The 21,602-nt window shown below is 39.7% G+C and overlaps 2 protein-coding genes and 1 long non-coding RNA gene across 3 annotated transcripts; all 3 read left to right on the forward strand.

Moving 5' to 3' along the window:
• Positions 1–426: 426 nt before the first annotated feature.
• Positions 427–2,674, forward strand: LOC116715957 (uncharacterized). The gene is made up of 3 exons (XR_004338292.1): positions 427–557; positions 2,059–2,182; positions 2,651–2,674. It is a non-coding gene; the product is annotated as an uncharacterized LOC116715957 (long non-coding RNA).
• Positions 2,675–4,305: 1,631 nt separating this feature from the next.
• LOC116715906 (NLR family CARD domain-containing protein 3-like) lies at positions 4,306–10,101 on the forward strand (the record flags this gene model as incomplete). Its single annotated transcript, XM_032556648.1, has 6 exons — positions 4,306–5,750; positions 5,850–6,128; positions 7,390–7,569; positions 8,557–8,730; positions 9,267–9,422; positions 9,942–10,101. Coding segments are annotated over 6 exons (2,283 nt in total), but the record flags the coding sequence as incomplete, so codon positions are not given.
• Positions 10,102–17,947: 7,846 nt separating this feature from the next.
• Positions 17,948–21,602, forward strand: LOC116715487 (integral membrane protein GPR180-like). Its single transcript, XM_032555897.1, has 10 exons — positions 17,948–17,954; positions 18,641–18,787; positions 18,863–18,957; positions 19,050–19,155; positions 19,267–19,447; positions 19,770–19,819; positions 19,924–20,081; positions 20,247–20,444; positions 20,520–20,597; positions 20,679–21,602. Exons 1-10 carry the CDS (start codon positions 17,948–17,950, stop codon positions 20,832–20,834), a joined length of 1,176 nt encoding a protein of 391 aa, XP_032411788.1. The 3' UTR covers positions 20,835–21,602.

Consider the following 21,602-nt stretch of genomic DNA (forward strand, 5'->3'; position numbering starts at 1 on the left):
TAGAGGTGAGTTTGTAGAGCTGCAGCTGGTTTCTGATTTCTGTTAAGTTGATCACGTTTATATCTTTCTCATTATAAATACTAATATTATTATGATCTGTCTAAAGGACTGACAGCTGATTTAATATATAGATGTGTTATTTACATGCAGATAACTCATCTATATATCCTAAATAAATTACATATTAATGTTTCCTGATGAGCTGTGGCTCCTAAACTGGAGCTTCAGGTCCAACAGAGCTGAATCAAAGCTCTACAACTCTGGTTTAGACGCTAATATGCTGAGCTTCCGGTCTGAAGGTAGGAAAATATTTATGAAAAGTTAAATTATCCTGGAAACAGTCAGAATGATGTTGATATTTTAGCTGCAGAGCCGCGAACTGAACTATTATTATCAGAGCAGGGCGGGTTTTGCCCTCTAGTGGACACAGATGAGAGGAAAACACAAGTTACGTGACTTCCTGTGAAAATAGAAACTGAAACCACCTTTGGTCTCCTTCAGATCAGCCTCCATTTTGAGCTGCAGGATGGAAATAACTTGCTGACTTGTTACTAGAGGTAAGTGTTGCTGCTCCGGGTCCCTCCGTGTCTCTCGGCTCTCTGGAGCCTTTCTAACCGATGAACCCACCGAGGCTTCCCGGGGCCTCAGTCACCTCGGCCTGGGTCGCTCGGCTCTCATAGGGCCTGGTCCCCGCAGCAGCGCTCTGTTTACTTTATTGAAGGCCTGATCTAGAAAGGAATTAGATCAAATGAAAAACTTTATTGTGAGACGTTGCTGCTTATAAAGTGATGCTAAGTGAGGTTACATTATGCGACTATAAGGAACAAAAAGAGAAATATTGAACACACTATAAACACACAGCTCAGTTACTGCGCAGTTAACCTGGTGAATGATCAGCTATGATCTACCATGACAGCAGCATCTAAAGCTGATCTGTTTGTGTGGAGCAATAATGAACTTTTCAGATTTAATCTAAATAAACTGAGAACTTAATGTAACTTTTACAGTCCATCAGTTCTTGCTGCAGCGACTCTCTCTGGTGTTTTAACCTAAAAAGCAGAACTAAAACATTGTAAACTAGTTTCTCTGCTTGTTGAAATCAGCAGGAAGTGAATCACATCACTCCGTCCCTCATCAGTCTGGGGTTCAGCAGAAACTCATGTTTCTCTTGTCTGTGGATCAGAACCGGCTTTAAGCCGTCCACAGATTTCCTCTCTTCCTCCTCACTCAGTTTGATCTTTTTCCAGGTTTTCCTCTTGTTGCTCCTTTCAGCAGGAAGAAACTCTTTGTCTCTCAAAGCTCTGCTGGAAAAATGCATCCAGATCCAGACTGACTCTTACCTGAAAGGTTGCTGTGTTTAGCAATCAGTATCTGCAAAATCGGAATCGATCAGCCAGAAAACTGCAGTCGGTTCAACCCTAAAAATAACAAAACTTTTAAATGGAGCAATAATAATAAAATAAATAATTTCACAAACATTTTAGATCAGTTGTAACAAACTAGTTTCTAACTAAAAGAGTTGCATTAATGTGTCTCTTTATTTTGAAGTTCAATCAGATCAATAGACTAAATATGTTTCAGGCCTCGCTGAGTGTTTGGGGGCTTCATCCCCCTATTGAAGCAGCTGTTTACCCATGATTCCTTGCAGTGGGTCCAGCTGGTACCTCAGCTGGATGCTGTGGTCCCTGAAAGCTGCTTTGTGTCTCTTGAGCTGAGAGGAAATCCTGCTGAGCTGCACACAGAGGCTGACATGTTGCTGAGATCCCAGCTGGACCCGGTTCTGTCTGGAGGAGAGCTGTGGACCCGACCTGAGCTGCTGCTCCCTCAGAACCTTCTGCTCACTGACTCCCTCCATACAGAGCTACAATAGAGTCATGATGCGTTCAAGTCCACTGGGAGCTAAATACGTTCACTAGTTCATAGGAAATGTTCACTCATTCATTCAAATGATTCACTCTGATCCTCTGAACACATGATGGGAACCAGCTTTCTGCTTCACAGGACAGTTACTGGAACCAGATCACTGGACTGACTGGTTCTGGTTTCTCTCTCCAAAAGGCCAGAAGATGGAAGATCAGGACAGAGCAGAACCTCCAGGACCCATCAGTCCATCTATGAGGAGTGACCAGTCCAAAGGTTGGGTTCCAGAGTTCAGTAAAGAACCTGGACCATCAGACAGAAAGTAAGAACCATTTTCTAACTGATTCATGTGAATCTATAGATATAAAATAAAAGATATTAACTGGTTGATCTTCAGTGTTTCAATAAACAGTAACTTAATTTTCTGAGATATTAATTTAAAGTTAGTCATGAAGGATGTTGGTCAGTAAATCAGAGTTTGAATGAAAGTCTGAATGAATCAATGATGAAAATGTTGCATGAAAACAAAAACAACCAACAATGTGAGGAGCAACGACTCAGATTGTCTCTAAACCCAGTGAAGCACTGGAGCTTCCAGACTGGGAACACTGGTATCAGTCATGATACCAGATATGATACAATGAAGAACTTCACACCAGAAATCATCAATGATCTCAGGTTCTGTTCTGACCCAGTTCTGGTCTCTAGTTTGTGGTGGACCTTCATGAACATGTTCAGCTCCAGCCTGTTGATAGTGAAATATTTCACTGATGAAGAAATGTCTTTACAGGAGCTGTGAGTGTGAAGAAAGACCCAGAACAGGAGCTGAACGGCCGACAGCCAATCAGAGCAGCTGTTCTCCAGGTGAGACTGAACTCCTCCAATCAGAGCCTCCTGTCGTCTCTGTTGGACCAGATCCACGTCTTTAGTTGAGATTTGGAAATTTAAGGTTTAAAAGTCTTTTAGTGATCAATTATTTCAGCTGGTGTAACTGGAACTTATGTGCTGGTGATGATAAAGAAAGGAGAAAAAAAGTGATGAAAATGTTTGTTAATCAGTCAATATTTTCATCACAATATTCACCAATAATATTGAGAGTTAACAGCTCCTTGATGACCTTCTATCAGATCGCGTCTTTAAACATTCAGAGATAGAAGGTAAACTTGAGAAGAACCAAACCAGAGCAGACAAGGACTGCAACAAAATAGATGCTGTGATGAAGAAGAACAGAGAGCCTGCAGATTGATGGTCAAACATCTTCAGCACATGGATGAATTGAAGGTTTCAATTAATTTCCGTTTTTGGGATTGCTTTTTCTTATATTGTGCCTCCATATCTGGCTTGTCTTTATTTATTATCATAGCTGCTTCAGGTTTGCTTTTGTTACATTGTGCAGCCGTGTTTCCTGGCCTATTCGCTCGTCGGTTTACGGGTCAAGAGTGGCGATTTCAGCTCGACCTGACCGAGTCCTGTGAGCGTGAGATGCTGGGTGTCTGGGGTCACTCTGGAGGCTATATGTGCAGCAGCCTCTTGGTCATCCCCAAATACCTTTGCTGGGTTTTACAAGGTTAACTGGGCCACCTTTCACCTGGGATCCTATCCCAGCGCTCATCATCATCCCAGTGAGGTGGGCATGTTTTCGGGGTTGTTTCTTTTCTGTGTGTGATTTCTCAGGACTCTGTCGGTAATCGTCATCCAGTGCTTTAATCACCGCCTCTGGCGGTCAGTAGGGATGAAATAGAACAAAAGTTTTGACTGTAACTACGGTTCTATGAATCCCGGATGACCGCCAGAGCGCTCGGTCCCTCAGAATCATCGTGTTTCACGAGAAGATTAAGGGACTGAGCTGTCATTGTCACGTGACTATATAGACTTACTGGTGTCACCGGGGGTCACATGTGACCATGTTGGTATAAGATTCTCGACCTGTGCAAGAGAGATCATTCAGTACTTTAAGCTCCGCCTCTGGCGGTCATCTGGGATTCATAGAACCATAGTTACAGTCGTGACTTTTGTTATTTGTTATTTTTTTGTTTTTTTTTCTCCGAAGAGTTTTTGCGGCGCTAGTGGCTCGTATTTTTTCGACAGTAGGCAGACAGGAAGGAGGGTGAGGAGAGGGGGGAAGACATGCGGCAAAGGTCGTCGGGACCGGGAGTCGAACCCGCGACGTCCGCGACGAGGACTGAGGCCTCCAAACGTGGGGCGTGCTAACCCCTGCGCCACCACAGCACGCCCCAACTATTGTTATTCTTACCATACAGAATTTTTATAAAATTTGGGCTTTTTATTTATTGATTTACTTTTTTCTCATCCATTAAAGCTGATGCACAAATTGTCTCTGAGAATATCAAAAAATTATTGTTTTCCTTATGTTCAGCTGAAGTGTCTCCTCTCCTGTCTTTGTCTCTTTCTTCAGATTTTGATATTCGGTGTCAGAGTGACCATAAAGCGTCTCTGAAGAAGAAGTTCCAGAGTCTCTCTGAAGGCGTCGCTGAACCTGGAAATCAAACCGTTCTGAACCAGATCTACACAGAGCTCTACATCACAGAGGGGTCAACTAGAGAGGTCAACCAGGAACATGAGGTCAGACACATTGAAACAGCATCCAGGAAACAAGAAACAATCAGAAGAGAAGACATCTTTAAAGTCCCACCTGGAAGAGATCAACCAATCAGAACAGTGATGACCATGGGAGTGGCTGGCATTGGGAAAACACTGTTAACACAGAAGTTCACTCTGGACTGGGCTGAAGGCAAAACCAACCAGAACATTGATTTCATATTTCCATTCACTTTCAGAGAGCTGAATATGTTGAAAGAAGAAAAGTTCAGCTTATTAGGACTGATTCATAAATTATTTTCTAAAACCAAAGAAATCAGCAGCTTTGAAACGTTCCAGGTTCTGTTCATCTTTGATGGTCTGGATGAAAGTCGATTTACTCTGAATTTCAAGAACAATCCGATCCTGACTGATGTTACAGAGTCCAGCTCAGTGGATGTTCTGGTGACAAACCTCATCAGGAGGAAACTGCTTCCCTCTGCTCTCCTCTGGATAACCACACGACCTGCAGCAGCCAATCAGATCCCTGCCGAGTGTGTCGGCATGGCGACAGAGGTCAGAGGGTTCACTGACCCCCAGAAGGAGGAGTACTTCAGGAAGAGATTCAGAGATGATGAAGAGAAGGCCAGCAGGATCATCTCCCACATCCAGAAATCAAAAAGTCTCCACATCATGTGTCACATCCCAGTTTTCTGCTGGATCACTGCTAAAGTTCTGGAGGATGTGATGAAGACCAGAGAGGGAGAAAAACTGCCAAAGACTCTGACTGAGATGTACATAGCATTCCTGGAGGTTAACTTCGCAATCAAGAAGGAAAAGTATGATGGAGGAAAAAAGACAAGATCAATCTGGAGTCCAGAGAACAAGAAGCTGATTGAGTCTCTAGGAAAACTGGCTTTTGAGCAGCTGCTGGAGGGAAACCTGATCTTCTATGACGAAGAGCTCAAAAAGTGCGGCATCAACATCAAAGATGCTGCGTTGTTCTCAGGAGTGTTCACTGAAATGTTTAAAAGAGAGAGAGGGATGTGCGACATCTCCGTCTACTCCTTTGTTCATCTGAGCATCCAGGAGTTTCTGGCTGCAGTCTACATGCTCCACTGTTTCACCAGCAGGAAGTCAGAGGTGATCAAGACGTTTCTGGGAGAAAAATACAGAGAAACATCTCTAGATGAGTTCATGAAGGAAGTCATGGAGAAATCCCTCAGCAGTAAAAATGGCCACCTGGACCTGTTTGTCCGCTTCCTTCATGGTCTCACTGTGGAGTCCAACCAGAGACTCTTAGAAGATCTGCTGGGTCAGACAGAGAACAGTCCAGAAACCATCCAGAGAATCATCACCAACCTGAAGAAGATGAACACTAAAATGAACGCTAAAATAATCTCTCCTTTCCAAGATATGATGAACACTGATAGAATCTCTCCTGACAGAAGCATCACCAACCTGAAGGAGATGAACACTGATAGAATCTCTCCTGACAGAAGCATCAACATCTTCTACTGTCTGGTGGAGATGAACGACGTCTCATTTTATCAGGAGATCCAACGGCTGCTGGATTCAGGGAAGAAGCTCTCAGTGACTGACTGTTCAGCTCTGGCCTTCATGCTGCAGATGTCAGAGGTTCTGGATGAGTTGGACCTGGAGAAGTACAACACATCAGCATCAGGACGACTGAGACTGGTTCCAGCTGTGAGGAACTGCAGAAAGGCTCGGTGAGTCCAGATGTTTTCATTGTGTGAATGCTGATTCAGCTCTATTGTCCTCCTGTTTCTTCTTCTTCTTCAAGTTGCTTCTGGATGTTTTTGGTCTTTAACTTCTTCCTTCATCCTCTGGACTATTTCAGCCATTCAACCATCTAAACATTCAGCTCATCCAGGACAGCTGCAGCTTCTGGTTTTAGACATTTTGATCATTTTAAAAATATTTATCTTTTTATCAGTTTTCATGTTTAAATGAATAGAAAACCCTGAACTCTAGAAAAAAATCTTTTTTGTCTGAAAGATCCAATCAGCCAGAGAGACTTTTACACTTTAAACTCCTCTTCACTCATTGAGCCGCTACTCCTTTTAGGATCTTTGTCTTTTTTTTAAATTATAAAATCACTGTTTAGGTTTGATGGACACTTTAAAATAACCCCAATAATTGCTGCTGTTGTCATGGAAACCAGTTAGAAACTTAGTGGACCAACTTTTCCCCCTCCCACTAGTTTCCTCTGAGTTTGTAAATGAGAGCAAAATGTGGTGATTGTTGTCTGGCTCCAGAAAAAGTCCTAGTTTCTGTCAGATCCTCCCAAAGCTCTGAGAACTCTGCTTCCAGAGCTGGAACCATTTTCCTCATCAACTCTTCATCTGCAGCTTTTGTTGAAGCTGTTAGCCATGAAGACCTGGAGAGACATGAGCTTCAACTCTTTAGACATCCCAGCCTCTTCTAGTTACTGGAGAACTTTCACTGCTTCACCATGAAAAATGCTGCTGGACCCAAACGCTCTGTTTTGGTCTTCAGCTCTTTAAGAGTTTAGCAACAATTTCTTCTGACATCCAAACCTTTGTTCCTCTGAGCCACACGGTCTAGTCCAAGTCCGAGCTGTGAGCAGTTCCTCCTCCTCTCCATCATCTCCAGTAGTTTCCTTCATCAGCTCAGTCAGCCTCTTCATCAGCTGCTTCAGCTCCTTTGAGGCTCTGATGCTGCAGCTCCATCAGATGCTGCAGAGAAAACTGAACTTTCCTTCACAGATGATAGAAGATCTTCAACATCTGACTGCAGCTGAAGGTCTGAGGACATGAAGCCTGGACCAGAACCAGAACCAGAACCTGGACTTTAACCAGGAACTGCACAGATTCTCTGTGGGGTCAAACTCAGTAAATTGAAGACCAGATGTTGATCAGATGATGACATCACTGTTATCATATTTTAGTCTGTTTATGATCCAGATTGATTTCATTAGAACTGAATTTATTTCTTCTCTAATCACAGACTTGGTGGCTGTTGGCTCCGAAAGGCTGAATGTGAAGTTTTGGCCTCGGCTCTGAAGTCCAACCCAGATCTGACTGAACTGGAAATAAATCAGATCGACATAGATGAAGGTGGAGACTCTGATCTGAAGCCTCTGGTTGAGATCCTGGAGAGTTCAGTCAGTAAAGTGAAGAATCTGAGGTTTGTTTTCTTTATTTATACAATAAAATCATTCATTTATACTTTAAACATTAGGTTAATTAATGCTTTTATTCTAATATATTTTATTTCATAACAACCTGTTTAAATGTCAGAATAAAATCTCTAAAACTTTTTACCTTATATATTATTTTTTTCTTATTTCAGACTTTGAGATTATTGAACTTTGTTTTTCAGTTTTTTACTTTAAAATGTTTTTAACTGATGAACAAAATGAGTAAAATAATTCAATTGATGTAAATTAATGAGGGAGATGTTTCAGTTTGGTTTGGTAAAGATTCAGATTGTTTTATTTCTCATTTCTGATTCTCATCTTTACATCCAGAATGAAATGTTGTTCCTCCAGAGTCGAGCCACAAACACTGACAAGTTCAAATCATCATTAATGACCAAATCTAAGAAATGACTGATTGTAGAAAAGCAAATCTAGATGAAATGAATGAAAGTGAGGTTTGCAGCAGCAGCAGGTTCCTCAGCTTTGTCCTGAAGCTGTGGTTCTGTTGGGCCGGGTCAGAGAGGAACCGTCCTCTTCAGTCTGACAGCTGTCAGTCGGTTGGAGCCTCGTCTCTGTGATGATGCTTCATCAGGTCACGTCTCCTTAGGAAATAATGGCCTCCATTGGCTTTCAGCAGCTTTAATAAGAACCCAAGGCCATTAATGAAGAAACTGAGTGGTTCTGATCCAGTTACCAAGTCGGGTCTCCAGCTGATGATCAGGAACCAGCAGAAATAGCTCAACTCATCCAGGCTGATAGAAAACTTTGAGTTTCTTTATTGATCAAATGTTCTGGTTCTGCTGGTTTGGACTCTTTAAACCAGTTTGACTGGATCAGATGTTAGAATCAGTTCATCATGTTTCTTTTACATTCAGGGAAATTAATTTTCTACATTTTTATTATTTATTTGTTCATGTTTCAGTTTTAACCTGCATCCTGTTGGCTTCAGCTCACATCTTTTATTCTTTATTCAGATTGATCAGCTGCAGGTTGTCAGAGACCAGCTGGACTTCTCTGTTCTCAGCTCTGAAGTCCAACCCGACCCATCTGACAGAACTGGAGCTGATCAGCACCAACCTGGGAGATTCTGGAGTGAAGGAGCTCTGTGGTTTTCTACAGACTGAAGGCTGCAGACTGGAGACATTGCTGTATGTAATTATATAATTATTGATATTTCTGTGAATAATTATATATAATTGATCATAAATCAAATTAATTTCTTCTGTTCTAATAAATATTTTCTGAGTTTGTTCCTGGACTTGGATCCAGAGTTTAATTTAGTCCCTCTGTGTAACTGAGTTGGACCTGCTGATCTGAGGTCAGAACAGGACAGCATTCGGACCCCCAGTGTGTAGAAATCCCCCTCATGTGAAGCAGGTCAAAGGTCATTCAACCCAGTCTAGAAAAGTGAATTCCTGGAATCTGACAGGAACAAATCAATAATCAATGATTGATGCTTCAACACTTTGATCAGAACCTGGAATGATTTTACTGACTAAAATCCTCCAACACAACATGACCCAGTACCAGGTTCTGGTTCTGGTTCTGGTTCTGAAGTCAGCAGGTCTTTATTGAAGCAGCAGCTTGTTGGCATTAATATTGATGAGAATCTTTAACTGGTTCTGTTGGACTGGTTAACCTGCATCCTGTTGGCTTCAGCTCACATCTTTTATTCTTTATTCAGATTGAAGTTCTGCAGTTTGTCAAAGATCAGCTGTGATTATTTGGCCTCAACTCTGAAGTCCAACCCGACCCGTCTGACAGAACTGGACCTGGGAGGAAACAACAGACTGAAGGATTCAGATGTTCAGCAGCTGAAGAATCTTGTAAAGACTTTAAAGTAAGTAAATGTTTGTAGTGAGTCCAGCTGCTGTCAGCATATTGAACTAAACCCAGTTAGCATCAAAGCAAAGATCCAGTGTTCCCAGTAAAGCTGCAGCTTCTCAGTGGGAGGAGAATGGTTCAGGCTTCCTGATTGGACACAGAGACAGCAATCAGCCAATCAGAGGAGCAGCAGCTTGCTGTGTTCCTGCGTTTGTGTTGGTGTGAAGATGAGTGTTGTTGCTGTGTCCATGTCTCCAGGAAGTCCAGCTGGACTCCAGCGTCCAGCCGTCCAACATGTCTAGAGACAGTGGTCCTCATCCATCAAACTGTGGCAGCAGCAGATCTGATCTCAGATCTGTTTGTTCTCTCAGTTCAACAGGAAACAACTGATCAGGTTCATCTTGGTCACAGCTCTGAGATCAGTCTGACTGCAGCCTGGAAACCATCTAGTGGATGTGCTGCGTCACTGACTGCTGCTGGAGAGAGGCTGGAAACACTCACTGATCTGCTCTCTCCTTCCTTCTTCTCTCTGCAGGTGCGATCCACAGTATGTCTACAGTAGAGTTTTCCATAATTATGACTGATCCCAGTAAAGTAGAGAATGGTCTCAGTGTCCTGCTGATCCTCAGAGGTTGAAGCTGCAGCAGTTTGAGTGTAAAGAGACTCTGACTGGATCATGATGATGACCTCTGACCTCCAAGATTTCCCTCCTGTTTATTTTCTCATGTTGTCATTTAGTGTCTGATATTGTTTGTCTCTTTGTATCAATAAAGATCCAATTCAAACTGGGCTCCATTTAGAGGCTTCATGGAGTTTTGATCTGAACTGGATTCAACTGGAAAGTTGATCTTTTTTCTCTCTGATTCATTTTCATCCTGGAACCAGAAATGGTCTGAGAATGGAAACATGGGAATCATTTTCAGTTCAGCTTTGAAGCCATGAAAGACACTTCAAACCTCTTTTCTCTGCTGCTTCTTCCTTCTGCTGACATGAAAATGTTCCTCAAAGCTCCACAGATAAAAAGATGCTTTACTGGAAACTGCAGAGAAACTTCAGCTTCCATCAGAGAAACCAGTTTAACCAGTTTAGAACTGGATGTCCTACAGAAACTCTGATCTTAGAGCAGTTTTCAGGAACATGTGGAACCTGGAAAAAAAAAAGATTTTATATATTTTATGTTCATTGTAAAAACTAAATCTTGAAGTTTTACGTCATCATTGATTCTCAGCTTTAATTTCTCTCAGTTTGTTTTGGTTTTTACTTTTTTAACTCCATATTTCATGTTTTGAGTTTTCTAGAGAACTTCAGGCTCTTTACTGTGATTTTACTGATTTATTCAAACCTCAGAGAATCACTGGGATAATGTGTTTTTTTGGACGGTTCATGTTTGATTTTCATAATTCTTCTAATGCAATGTGGGTTGCTGGATGTTTAACGACCAAATAAAGTTTTTAAAAAATCTTTGTGTATTTTTTATGCAGCTGACTGTGTACACATATAATAACTAAACCTTCATTTTAATCCTCCAGGCCATTTTTGCTGTATTATAAGTTTTCACATTTAGTTTCACAGCTTAAATTAGTAAAAGCAGAAACATCTCAAGTTGATTTCAGCTTTAAGTTACTAATTTAGCCAGCAGTTTATTTTTGCAGTATTCAGACTGAAGATGTTTTTTTAATAAAACAGATGAGAATCAATCTTTTCAATCAAAACTCGATGAATTAAATCAGCTATTGAATTAGAATAATAACTTGTATAAAACTGCCATTTCTGTCTGGTTAATGGTGCAGCAGATCCTGCAGGGGGCGCTCTGGGGCCTCAGTGTTCAGGTCGGTTACAGTCTCATCTCCCAGACTCCTGAATCTTCTGGTTCCTTCCTGAAATGATTTCCTGCAATAAAATGTTGGTTGGAAATGAGCAGAAAACTGAGAAAAACCTGAAAAAGTTCAAATCTGACCTAAAGTTTTACAGCTCAACTCACTGAGAAAACAAAGAGAGGAAACATGGAAAGAAAGGAATTTAATATCACCTGGAAGGGGGCGGAGCCTCAGGTGAGTGAAGGGGCGGAGCCTCAGCTCTAGTCAGGTTTGGATCAGAACCGGTTCAGACTCCATGCAGCAGGGGGTGGGACGGAGCAGGGAGCCCAGGCTGGTTTTGTGAGACGGAGTGCGGCAAAACAAAACACGTATCGGAGTTGGAAAAGGCGGATTTTGGCATAAACTGGTATGTGAATGGTTTGGTTGGAAATGGAGACAGGAAATGAGGAAGACATGGATTTTGAAGGGTGGACGCCAGTGGGGAGAGGAAGAGGGAGAGGACGGGGAAGGCATAAAACAGATGAAGGAAAGGAAATGGGTGATATTCAAGGAAATAAACGAGAACTGGAAGGAAGTAGTTCAGAAGAAGAAAGGATAGTTAGGAGGAAAGTTGTGAGGGAGGAATTTAAAATAATATTAAAACTTAAGAACGAAGAAGAACAGGATAACATCAGTCCCATTGTGGTGTCAAGAGAAATAAAAAAGAAAATTGGAGATGTTGAAATGGTAAAGATTTTGAGAGATGGAAACCTATTGGTAGTTTGTAAAAATGAAGAACAAAAAAATAAGGCTTTAAATGTGGATAATATATGTAAAAAAACTGTGTTGGAGAAAAAAATTGTGGGAGAAAATAAAAAAACTAGAGTGATTTATGGGATCCCTCTAGATGAAGATCTTGATAAAATTAAGCAAAGTATTGTAGGAGCAAAAGTAAATAACTTGAAGAGATTGTCAAGAACAATAAATGGAGAAAGAGTAGGAAGTTTGTCAATCCTCATTGAATTTGAAGGGAAAGAATTGCCACAAAACATCAAAATAGGTTATCTCAGTTTTCAGGTCAGACCTTATATCCCTCCACCACTTCGTTGTTTCAAGTGTCAAAGATATGGACACATAGCAGCAGTTTGTAAAGGGAAGCAAAGATGTCCAAAATGTGGTGAAGATCACAAATTAGAAGAATGTAAAGAAGAAGCACAAGAAAAATGTTGTAACTGTGGAGGGCAACATAGAGTTACGTATGGAGGATGTGAGGTAAGGAAGAAGGCAAAAGAAATTATACAGATTAAAACAACTAAAAACATTAGTTATGCGGAAGCTGTTAAAAATGTGAAGGAGCAGACAACAAGAAAGAGTGAACAAATAGCGAGCCAAATCCCACAGCAAAACAAAGTACAATCAGAAGATAATATCACAGTATCAGTAGAAAAACTAATATTATTTGTAGCATATGTTATCAACTGCACTGACCAAGCCAAGCATAAAACTGAGAAAATTAAAATAATAGTGAGAGGAGCTGAAAAGTTTTTGGGGTTTAAAGAGGGATCATGGGAAAACATAAACAAAAAGCTGGAGGTAGATGGTAGATCAGGACCACCAGGTGAAAATAATTAATGCTAACATTACAATGGAATGCAAGAAGTTTAATTGCTAACGGACAGGAACTTAAAGGTTATGTTGATAGTCTTGAGGATAAACCAGAAATTATTTGTGTTCAGGAAACATGGTTAAAAACAACATTAGATTTTGTGATTAAAGGATATAATAGTGTTAGAAGAGACCGACAGGAGGAGAGAGGTGGAGGAGGATGTGGAATATTTATAAAACAAGGGATACAATATCAGGTATTAGGGAAAGGGAAAGAACTTGAATATATAGTAATTGAAATATGGGAACAAGAAGGCAAATTTACAATAATAAATTTTTATAATCCATGCAAAACATTATCAATTGAAATATTGGAGGAGTTAACCGAATATTTGGAAGGGAAAATAATTTGGTGTGGGGATTTTAATGCAAATAGTACATTGTGGGGTAAAAGTAATGATAAAAATGGACAAGTTATAGAAGAATTAATGGGAATGAAAAATCTTGTATGTATTAATGATGGGAGGGGAACAAGAATCAATGATGGAATCAGTTATTGATTTAACAATTGTTTCAGATGTTTTAGCTGGTATTTGTGAGTGGTTCATTGATAAAAATTCAACAATAGGTAGTGATCATTATCCCATTATAATAAGACTAGGATTAAATTTAAATAACAATATAAAGGTCAATAAAAAACTGAATTTTAATAAGGCAGACTGGATTAAATTTAGATACTTGAGTCAAATAAATTTAGAGAAAGTAGATATGACAATGGATATAAATGATGTAAATTTAGAAATTAGTAAAATAATTATGGAAGCAGCAGATAATTCTATAAAGAAAACAGGGTGTAGAAATGATAAGAAAATGGTGCCATGGTGGACAAATGAATGTAAAAAAGCAATAAAGTTAAGAAATAAAGCATTTAAAGTACTAAAAGGTAACCCAATTTATAAGAATTTAATTGATTATAAAAGAAAGCAAGCAATGGTAAGAAGAACTATTAAGAATGCTAAAAGAGAATATTGGAGGAATTTCTGTAGCACAATAGGGAAAGAAACCAAAATAGAAAAAATTTGGAAAATAATTAAAAGAATGAATGGCATAAGGAGAGAGTTTGAATATCCTATATTAAAAATGGATAATATAAATATAGTAAGAGATGAAGATAAAGTTGAAATATTGGCAAGAACATTTAGTAAAATTCATAGTTCAAATAACATTAGTGAAGAGGGAAGAAAAGGGAGAGAAAATACAAAACTTAAATATAAAGAGTTAGTAGAGAGTGTTGAAGAAACAAATAATCTGTTAAATGTTGAGTTTACAAAAGCTGAATTGAACTCTGCACTCAGGAAGACAAAAAATACAGCACCAGGTAAAGATCGGATTTATTATAGAATGATAAGACAACTTAGTGAAAAATCAAAAGATATAATATTGCAATTATATAATAAAATTTGGGAGGAGGGAAAACTACCATTGAACTGGAAGGAATCAAATATAATACCAATAGCAAAACCAGGAAAAGATAATTCAAACCCAGAAAACTACAGACCAATAGCTTTAACATCCAATATATGTAAAATAATGGAAAGAATGATTAACAATAGGATCGTATATTATTTAAATAGTAAAGGATATATATCAAAGTTTCAGAGTGGTTTTAGAAAAGGGAGGAGCACTAATGATCCAACGTTATTCTAGAGCATGAAATTAGAAAAGCACAAGTAAATAAAGAAAGTGTAGTGGCAGTATTTTTTGACATAGAAAAAGCATACGATATGATGTGGGTTGAGGGATTATTAATTAAATTATATATGTTGGACATTAAAGGAAAATTATTTAAATGGATTAAAGACTTTTTAACAAATAGAAAAATACAAGTTAGAATTGGTGAAGTGATCTCAGGAAAATATAAAGTAGAAAACGGAACTCCGCAAGGAAGTATTATAAGTCCGTTATTGTTCTTAATTATGATAAATGATGTATTTAAAGATATTGGAAAAGAAATTGGATGTTCACTTTTTGCAGATGATGGAGCTGTTTGGAAAAGAGGGAAAAATGTAGATTTCATTGTAAGAAAATTACAAAAGGTTATTATTGAAATAGAAAAATGGGCGTTGCACTGGGGATTTAAGTTTTCAGTTGAAAAAACAAAAGTAATTATATTTACTCAGAAAAAATTAAACAAGGAAATAAAATTAAAATTATATAATCAAGAATTAGAGCAAGTAAAGTGTATAAAATTTTTAGGAATATGGTTCGATGAAAAACTAAAATGGAATATTCATATTCAAAAAGTGGTAGATAAATGTAAAAAGATCTTAAATATTTTAAGATGCTTGGCTGGCAGTGACTGGGGAGCAGATAGAAAATCACTAAAACAGATTTACACTGGAATGATAAGATCTAACATACACTGTAAAAAAAATTCTGTTGTTTTTACAAAAAAACTGGCAGCTGTGGTTGCCAGAATAATTCTGTAGAAAACACAGTGAACATGTAAACTGTTTTACTGACCAAACAGTAATTACAACAGTGTTAAATTGTGAAATGAACAGATTTTCCCATAGTTTTGCACAAATTTTTACTGTGATTTGAAAAGGGTTATTTTTGTAATAAAACAGTTTTATCAAGTAATTTTAACCAACTTTTTCTGATGAATTATCATAATAATGCTGTTATTTTACACTTTTTTCCAGTAAGATTTACCCAGTTTTTGTTTGTTGTACAAAAAAACTTCATTTAGTCCTACTGATAAAATACCTTTAAATAACAGATTAAAACTGTTAAAATGTCAATTTAAAACATTTTATTAATACTTTCTGAAAAACAGAAATTTGCTCTAAATTTTTTTCTTTTTACTAATAATTATATTTTTAAATATCTATAAGCATCAAACTTCAACAAACATTTCCCACTTAAAGGAAACTTTAAAACACAAGGAAGCCCAATATAAATTGTATCTATGATAATCTTAAAAAAATAAACATACACTTACATACCTTTGAAATATTTATTTTCTCATTTGTCTTTTCTGAACATCATGAATCACATGAAGCAAATGCACCTGCTGAATAGATATAAATTTCTTCAACCTTTTTAACTTTATCAGAAACAGTATGAGAACCAACTTTCACCCCCTTTTTTTGGAGGGGGGGCTTGAAGATTATAACATACAATACATTTCTATTTCCAGTATACATTTTAATAATATTGGCTAATTTGCAATGTTTGTTTGCTAATACTAAGCCTTGTATGTTACAGTTCACGATGGCCAAAGTGATGGCAGTGGTCAGAGGCCACTCTTCAATAAAACAAGTATAAAAGGAAGAAGTTTGGTTATTTTTAGCGTCGTTGTCTGGCTGTCTAGCTGCTGAAAAATTGAAAATCAGGGCGAGAAAAGCACAGTAAACATCAATTTAATGCAACATTGCACACTTGTAATGTTATACTACTTTATATAAATATAAAACGGTGTGTTTTATAACAAAATTTTTTTACCCCAGAATAATCCAAACCTAAATGAAAACATTTATGCGACGGAAAAGACAATAAATGAATCTTCGTCACTTACAGGATTCGAACCTGTGCGGGGAAACCGCATTGGATTTGGAGTCCAACGCCTTAACCTGTCGGCCAAAAATGGGGCAAAAGAGACAATTAGAGGTTGGGGGAGGAAAAGAGGAAAAATCTGAAGCTTCTACTCAAGTACATGTTTCAGCAGCATTCATGTCATTTTAGTAATAATACCTGTTTCATGCTCCACGAAGCATTTTTTTTACACTAATTTCAAGTTCAATATAGCATAACATCCAAATTACTGTTTATTCTGAATTATTGAATTACTATACTGTTGATAGTATCACTTTTGAGAGGGCCAACAAAATTATAGAACACACAAATAAATGATCATTGACATTTCCTCACTCTTACACACCTACATTTGCAGAGGGCTAACAATATACCTCGACATGTATAAAGCAACGCCTAAAGCCATAAACTCAGCAGATCCAAATGCAAACCAAAATGATAAAGGGAGTGTCAAGTTCTTCCATTCATTTTCTTTTCTCTGTATTAGTTTTTTGCAGTGTTTATTATTAATCTATTATTAATCTGGTCAGGTCGCCAGTCTGTCGCAGAGACAGACAGGACACACAACCATGCACACACACACACACACACACACACACACACTCATACCTAGGGAGAATTTGGAGAGACCAATTAATCAGTGTTTATATCAACATAGCTTAATAACATGTAATTTTTCTGTAGCTAAACACAGAATATCTCAGATTTAGTTTGATACCAAATTTCAGAAATATAAAGAAACAGTGATTTGACTGAAAGTTCAGTTTCTATAGCTACAAGGTGATTTAGCGTCATGAAAAACTGAGGTCACAAAAAATTACATTTATCGAAAAAAGGTTGAACAGTTGTTTGCAATATTACATGTGCTATTATGTAATAAAGAGGAATAAAGACCGCTGCAGTTATTAACTAAGCCCTCATAACATGGCAGCTGTCCTGTTGAAATTTAAAAACAATTCTGGGCTTTAAAACAAAAGTGCTGGGATGATATTAAAAGATGAAAACTACAAAGAAAATCTTTCAAACAGTCACTGCTTCCCAAGAGACAAAACAGTCTGTCCAGAGGCCGGACAGTATCGTTTCCCCTTAATCTGTGTGAGGCCAGTGCTTTAGTTTTTTGCCCGACCACAAACTGGACACTGACAGTGGTAGTCCTGCTTCCATTGGCGCTTTTTCTGAGGCTCCCCTCTTGCCAGGTGTTCCTGGTCCTCTAATTCTCAGTTCTGGGAAAGAGGTGTCACAGCCACGGATACCTTAGGAGGAAGATTCACACCTTGGAGAAGATTGTCCCTGTCTGTTCTCTTCCGCCGCTCATGTAACCTGAAAGATAATACAACATAAGCTGCTCTGCACCCGCAATGATTCCCTTTCAACTCCTTCGAGACTTAGTGGTTGTAGTCGAGGTGTCTTTGAGGTGTCTAATCTTGCTATTTCTTAACGAGTTAATTAATAAAATACAAAAATGAAATAAAATAAGATAAAAAAAATATTTGAACAAAAGTCTAGAAAAAGACTAAATCAGAACTAACCCAACACATCTACCATGAGAGGCACAACTTTTTAAAATATATTATTATTATTATTATTATTATTAGTAGTAGTAGTAGTAAAAGGAGAAGTACAGTAGTACTCAATACTACTGTATTAAGTCAGACAGTAAAGAATGTATGTGACAGAAAAGGACTTGGTGGTGAGATGAGTTTACCTCTCTGGTAAACGAATGCTTAGCAATTCCGAGTTTTATTATTGGCTAAATGTCACATTCATCGTAGCAAATTCACTGAAAGGAAACCATGTTTTACTGCTTTTTTCAATGGAATTAAATATTATATCAGATCTAACAATAAATTGGGTGTTTAAACGTTTGAAATATGCAATGCTTTAAATGTACTATTTGAAACCTAAACCCCCTAGCTTTTTCTTTTTATTTGCTTATCTGTACTATTCTTTTCTGAGACATGTAAATATATTCAGTCAACGTTGTCCTATGTTGTTATACTGTAAATCTCATTCTTAATTGTTTATTTCATATTAACGTAGTATTTAGTCTCACCTTGTCTTTATTTCTTTAACTTAATAAACTGCCCAACTAATTTGATTGGTGCTGATGTAGTCATTCCTTTATTGAAATCTTGTTTTATCTATCTTAATCTGTAATAAAATATTACTCGATGTTAAAATACACTTTAAAAAAAGTAGAAAGTGTCTGATATTTTCTTGACTTGTTTAATTTTAGCAGGTGACGGCGGGCTGCTGGTGTGTCGGCTGGACAACCCATCCCTGGGAACAGAGAAGGAGGCCAGGCTGCTGCTGTACCAGGACATGGACTCAGACCTGGACAACCTGAGCTGCTCCCAGCGACTCAGCAGAGCCCAGTTCACCAGTAAGTGTTCTAGTTTATTACTACGAAGAGATCAAGAGGCCATTGACTGACTTTTCTCCCCACCACCTGCTTCAGTTTCCCTCAGCCAGGACGAACACAACCAGACTATCCCTCGTCAGTCTTCGCCCACAGCCTGGCAGGTGCTGTACGCTGACAGATACACGTGCGAGGTAACTGGGAATGTTGCGTGTTTCCACGGACATAAAATTCAAATACAACCGTTGGGATGAGGAAATATTCCCGTTGTTTGTTTTCTTGTCAGGAAAACTCAGCAACGCCGTCGTTCGCTGACCTCGGCTTCACTCTCCTGCTGTTCAACCCCGACTCTGCTGGGAACCCGCTGGATTACTTCAGCGCAGAGGAAGCAGGTCAGACGACTCTGACACACGATGTCGGTTTAGGAGGACGGCCATGTTTTTAGTTGTTCCAAACTCTTCCTGGGGTTTCGTTTTTAACCGTACACAAATGTGTTTTCTCAGGGCTGCACAGTTTCTACTTCCTCCTACTGCTCGCCTACTTCATCGCCTGCTGCATCTACTTCCAGCCTCTGTATCAGGCGCTGAAGAAAGGGGGCCCCATGCACACGGTCCTCAAGGTGCTGACCATGGCCCTGGCTCTGCAAGGCTGCTCTGCCCTCTGCAACTACATCCACCTGGCCAGGTAGCCTCCATCCAACCGTCCTATAGAAGTGTCCACCGTCAAGTCAGTATATAATGAGTTTTACTTTCAGAAATGAGCGATTAGAAAATATTCAATTCTTTCACGATATTCTATCTTATGTTTGATTGCTGTAATGCACACAAATGTTTATCCACTCATTATTGACGCCACAATGTCAATACAATGTGTTTTGCTTTTGAACATTCTCCTGTTTTCTGTGGAGAAACGAAAACAATCAAAACTAAGCTTCAAATATGAATGGCTTTGAACCGAGCTTTATTCTTTAAATTGAACTAAAAATGAGTAACCTGGTGTCCGGCAGGTATTCCAGAGACGGTACTGGGATCCCCCTGATGGGCAGCCTGGCAGAGTGTACGTTGCGCTCCGCGCCTCACCTTAACTCTTCTCACACATCAATTAAACAACGCCACCTTTAGTCACGTCTTCTTTGCGCTTCTGTGTGTGTTGCCGTGCAGTCTGGGACATGGTGTCTCAGGTGTCCATGCTGTACATGCTGCTGAGCCTGTGTATGGGCTGGACTCTGAGTCGAGGCAGGAAGCCGCAGTCCAGACCGCTGCAGTGGGAGCGCTCCCCGGCGTCCACGGCCGTCGCTGTCGGCGGCGTGGTCACACAGGTACCAGCTTTGTTTTTATGTGGCCAGAGTTTGTTACTAGAGAAGCTTCTCGATGTTCTGGTGGGGATTGGTGTTGTCCACAAAGAAGTTGATATCGGCAGTCATGGCAGGCAGAGAGCAATCCGATGCGTAGCCTTACACATTGACCCGATCTGTGGTTCCCAGGGGGTCCTGCTGCTGTGGGAGCAGTACTCTGAGTCAGAGAGCGAACACCACAGTTATCACGCCCAACGAAGCCTAGCAGGTCTCCTCCTCCTGGCTCTGAGAGTGGCGCTGTCCCTCCTGCTGGCCTCCGTCCTCTACCAGATCGTCTCCACAGAGAGGAGCACCCTGAAGAGAGACTTCTACCTCTGCTTTGCTAAGGTGACGACTCTGAGCTCCACCAGCAGCCTCTGAGCCTGACAGCCGCCTGACCTCCAGGTTGTCTTCTCTCCACAGGGCTGCTTCCTGTGGTTCCTTTGTCACCCCGTCCTCGTCCTCATGTCTGTGGTCTTCAACGACCACCAGAGGGAAAAGGTGCGAGGCCACGACTTCCAGAATTTGCCTGTCCGTTACCTGAAATCTTCATTACCTCTGTCACTACCTTTTGTTCTGTAGGTCATCACCATTGGCGTGATCCTCTGTCAGTCCATCTCCATGGTGATCCTCTACCAGCTCTTCCTGTCCCGCTCGCTCTACTGGGAGGTGTCCTCCCTCTCCTCCGTGTCTTTGCCGCTCACCATGTCCAGAACGAATCACAGGGGGCGCCTATGAGCACAGATAGCGAGGTTACGGTGAGAACTGAAGCGTCTCCGTCAGACGCAGCAGGAGATGTCCCCCTGCACCGTCCTCTGTCCCACGTTAGAGCTACCACTGAGCCGTGGACAGAGGACAGTACTTACTGCAACATACTACCTCTGACTTCTAACTGGAGCCTCTGGGATGCAAAATGCATGGCCAAGCATGCATCAGCTGGCGAGGTAGACGTCAGCAGAAAACCATGATGAAGAACTTGAGAGAGTGCAAAATCACAAGCAATCACAATTAGATTGTTTTTAAAGGCTTTACCTGCAAATCGCTGAGTCAGCCACGATTGGGGCAGTCTGCATGTAGATAGGCTTCCCTGCAACAGTTTTCATTCCCCTTTTACCACAAGCTTGAGCTTATTTTATTAGCATTTTATGTGATAGACCAACATGAATTAAAGTGGAAGGACAAAAACATGATGTTCAGGGTGTCAGTTTCAGTTTCCCAATAAGCAAAACTTCAATTCTGGTCTCACCTGAGGCCTTCGCAGAACATCTGGATTTAATTCTGAAATGTAATTACAAATTAATGGATGCTGTTTACTAATTGCTAGTAAAGACAGTGGATTGTATTCCAGGGTATCATCAGGGTTAAGGGAGATGAAAACAAATGTACGCCACTTCTATGTTGGTGTGCAATAAATTTTTTGGTGTTTTTTAATGCGTTCTAGCTAAACTCCTCTTTTTCCTAATGAAATCCTAATAAAATGTGGTTCTAGTGTGAGTATTCAAGAGG

Source organism: Xiphophorus hellerii, chromosome 24 (assembly GCF_003331165.1).
Source record: "Xiphophorus hellerii strain 12219 chromosome 24, Xiphophorus_hellerii-4.1, whole genome shotgun sequence".
Classification (NCBI taxonomy): domain Eukaryota; kingdom Metazoa; phylum Chordata; class Actinopteri; order Cyprinodontiformes; family Poeciliidae; genus Xiphophorus; species Xiphophorus hellerii.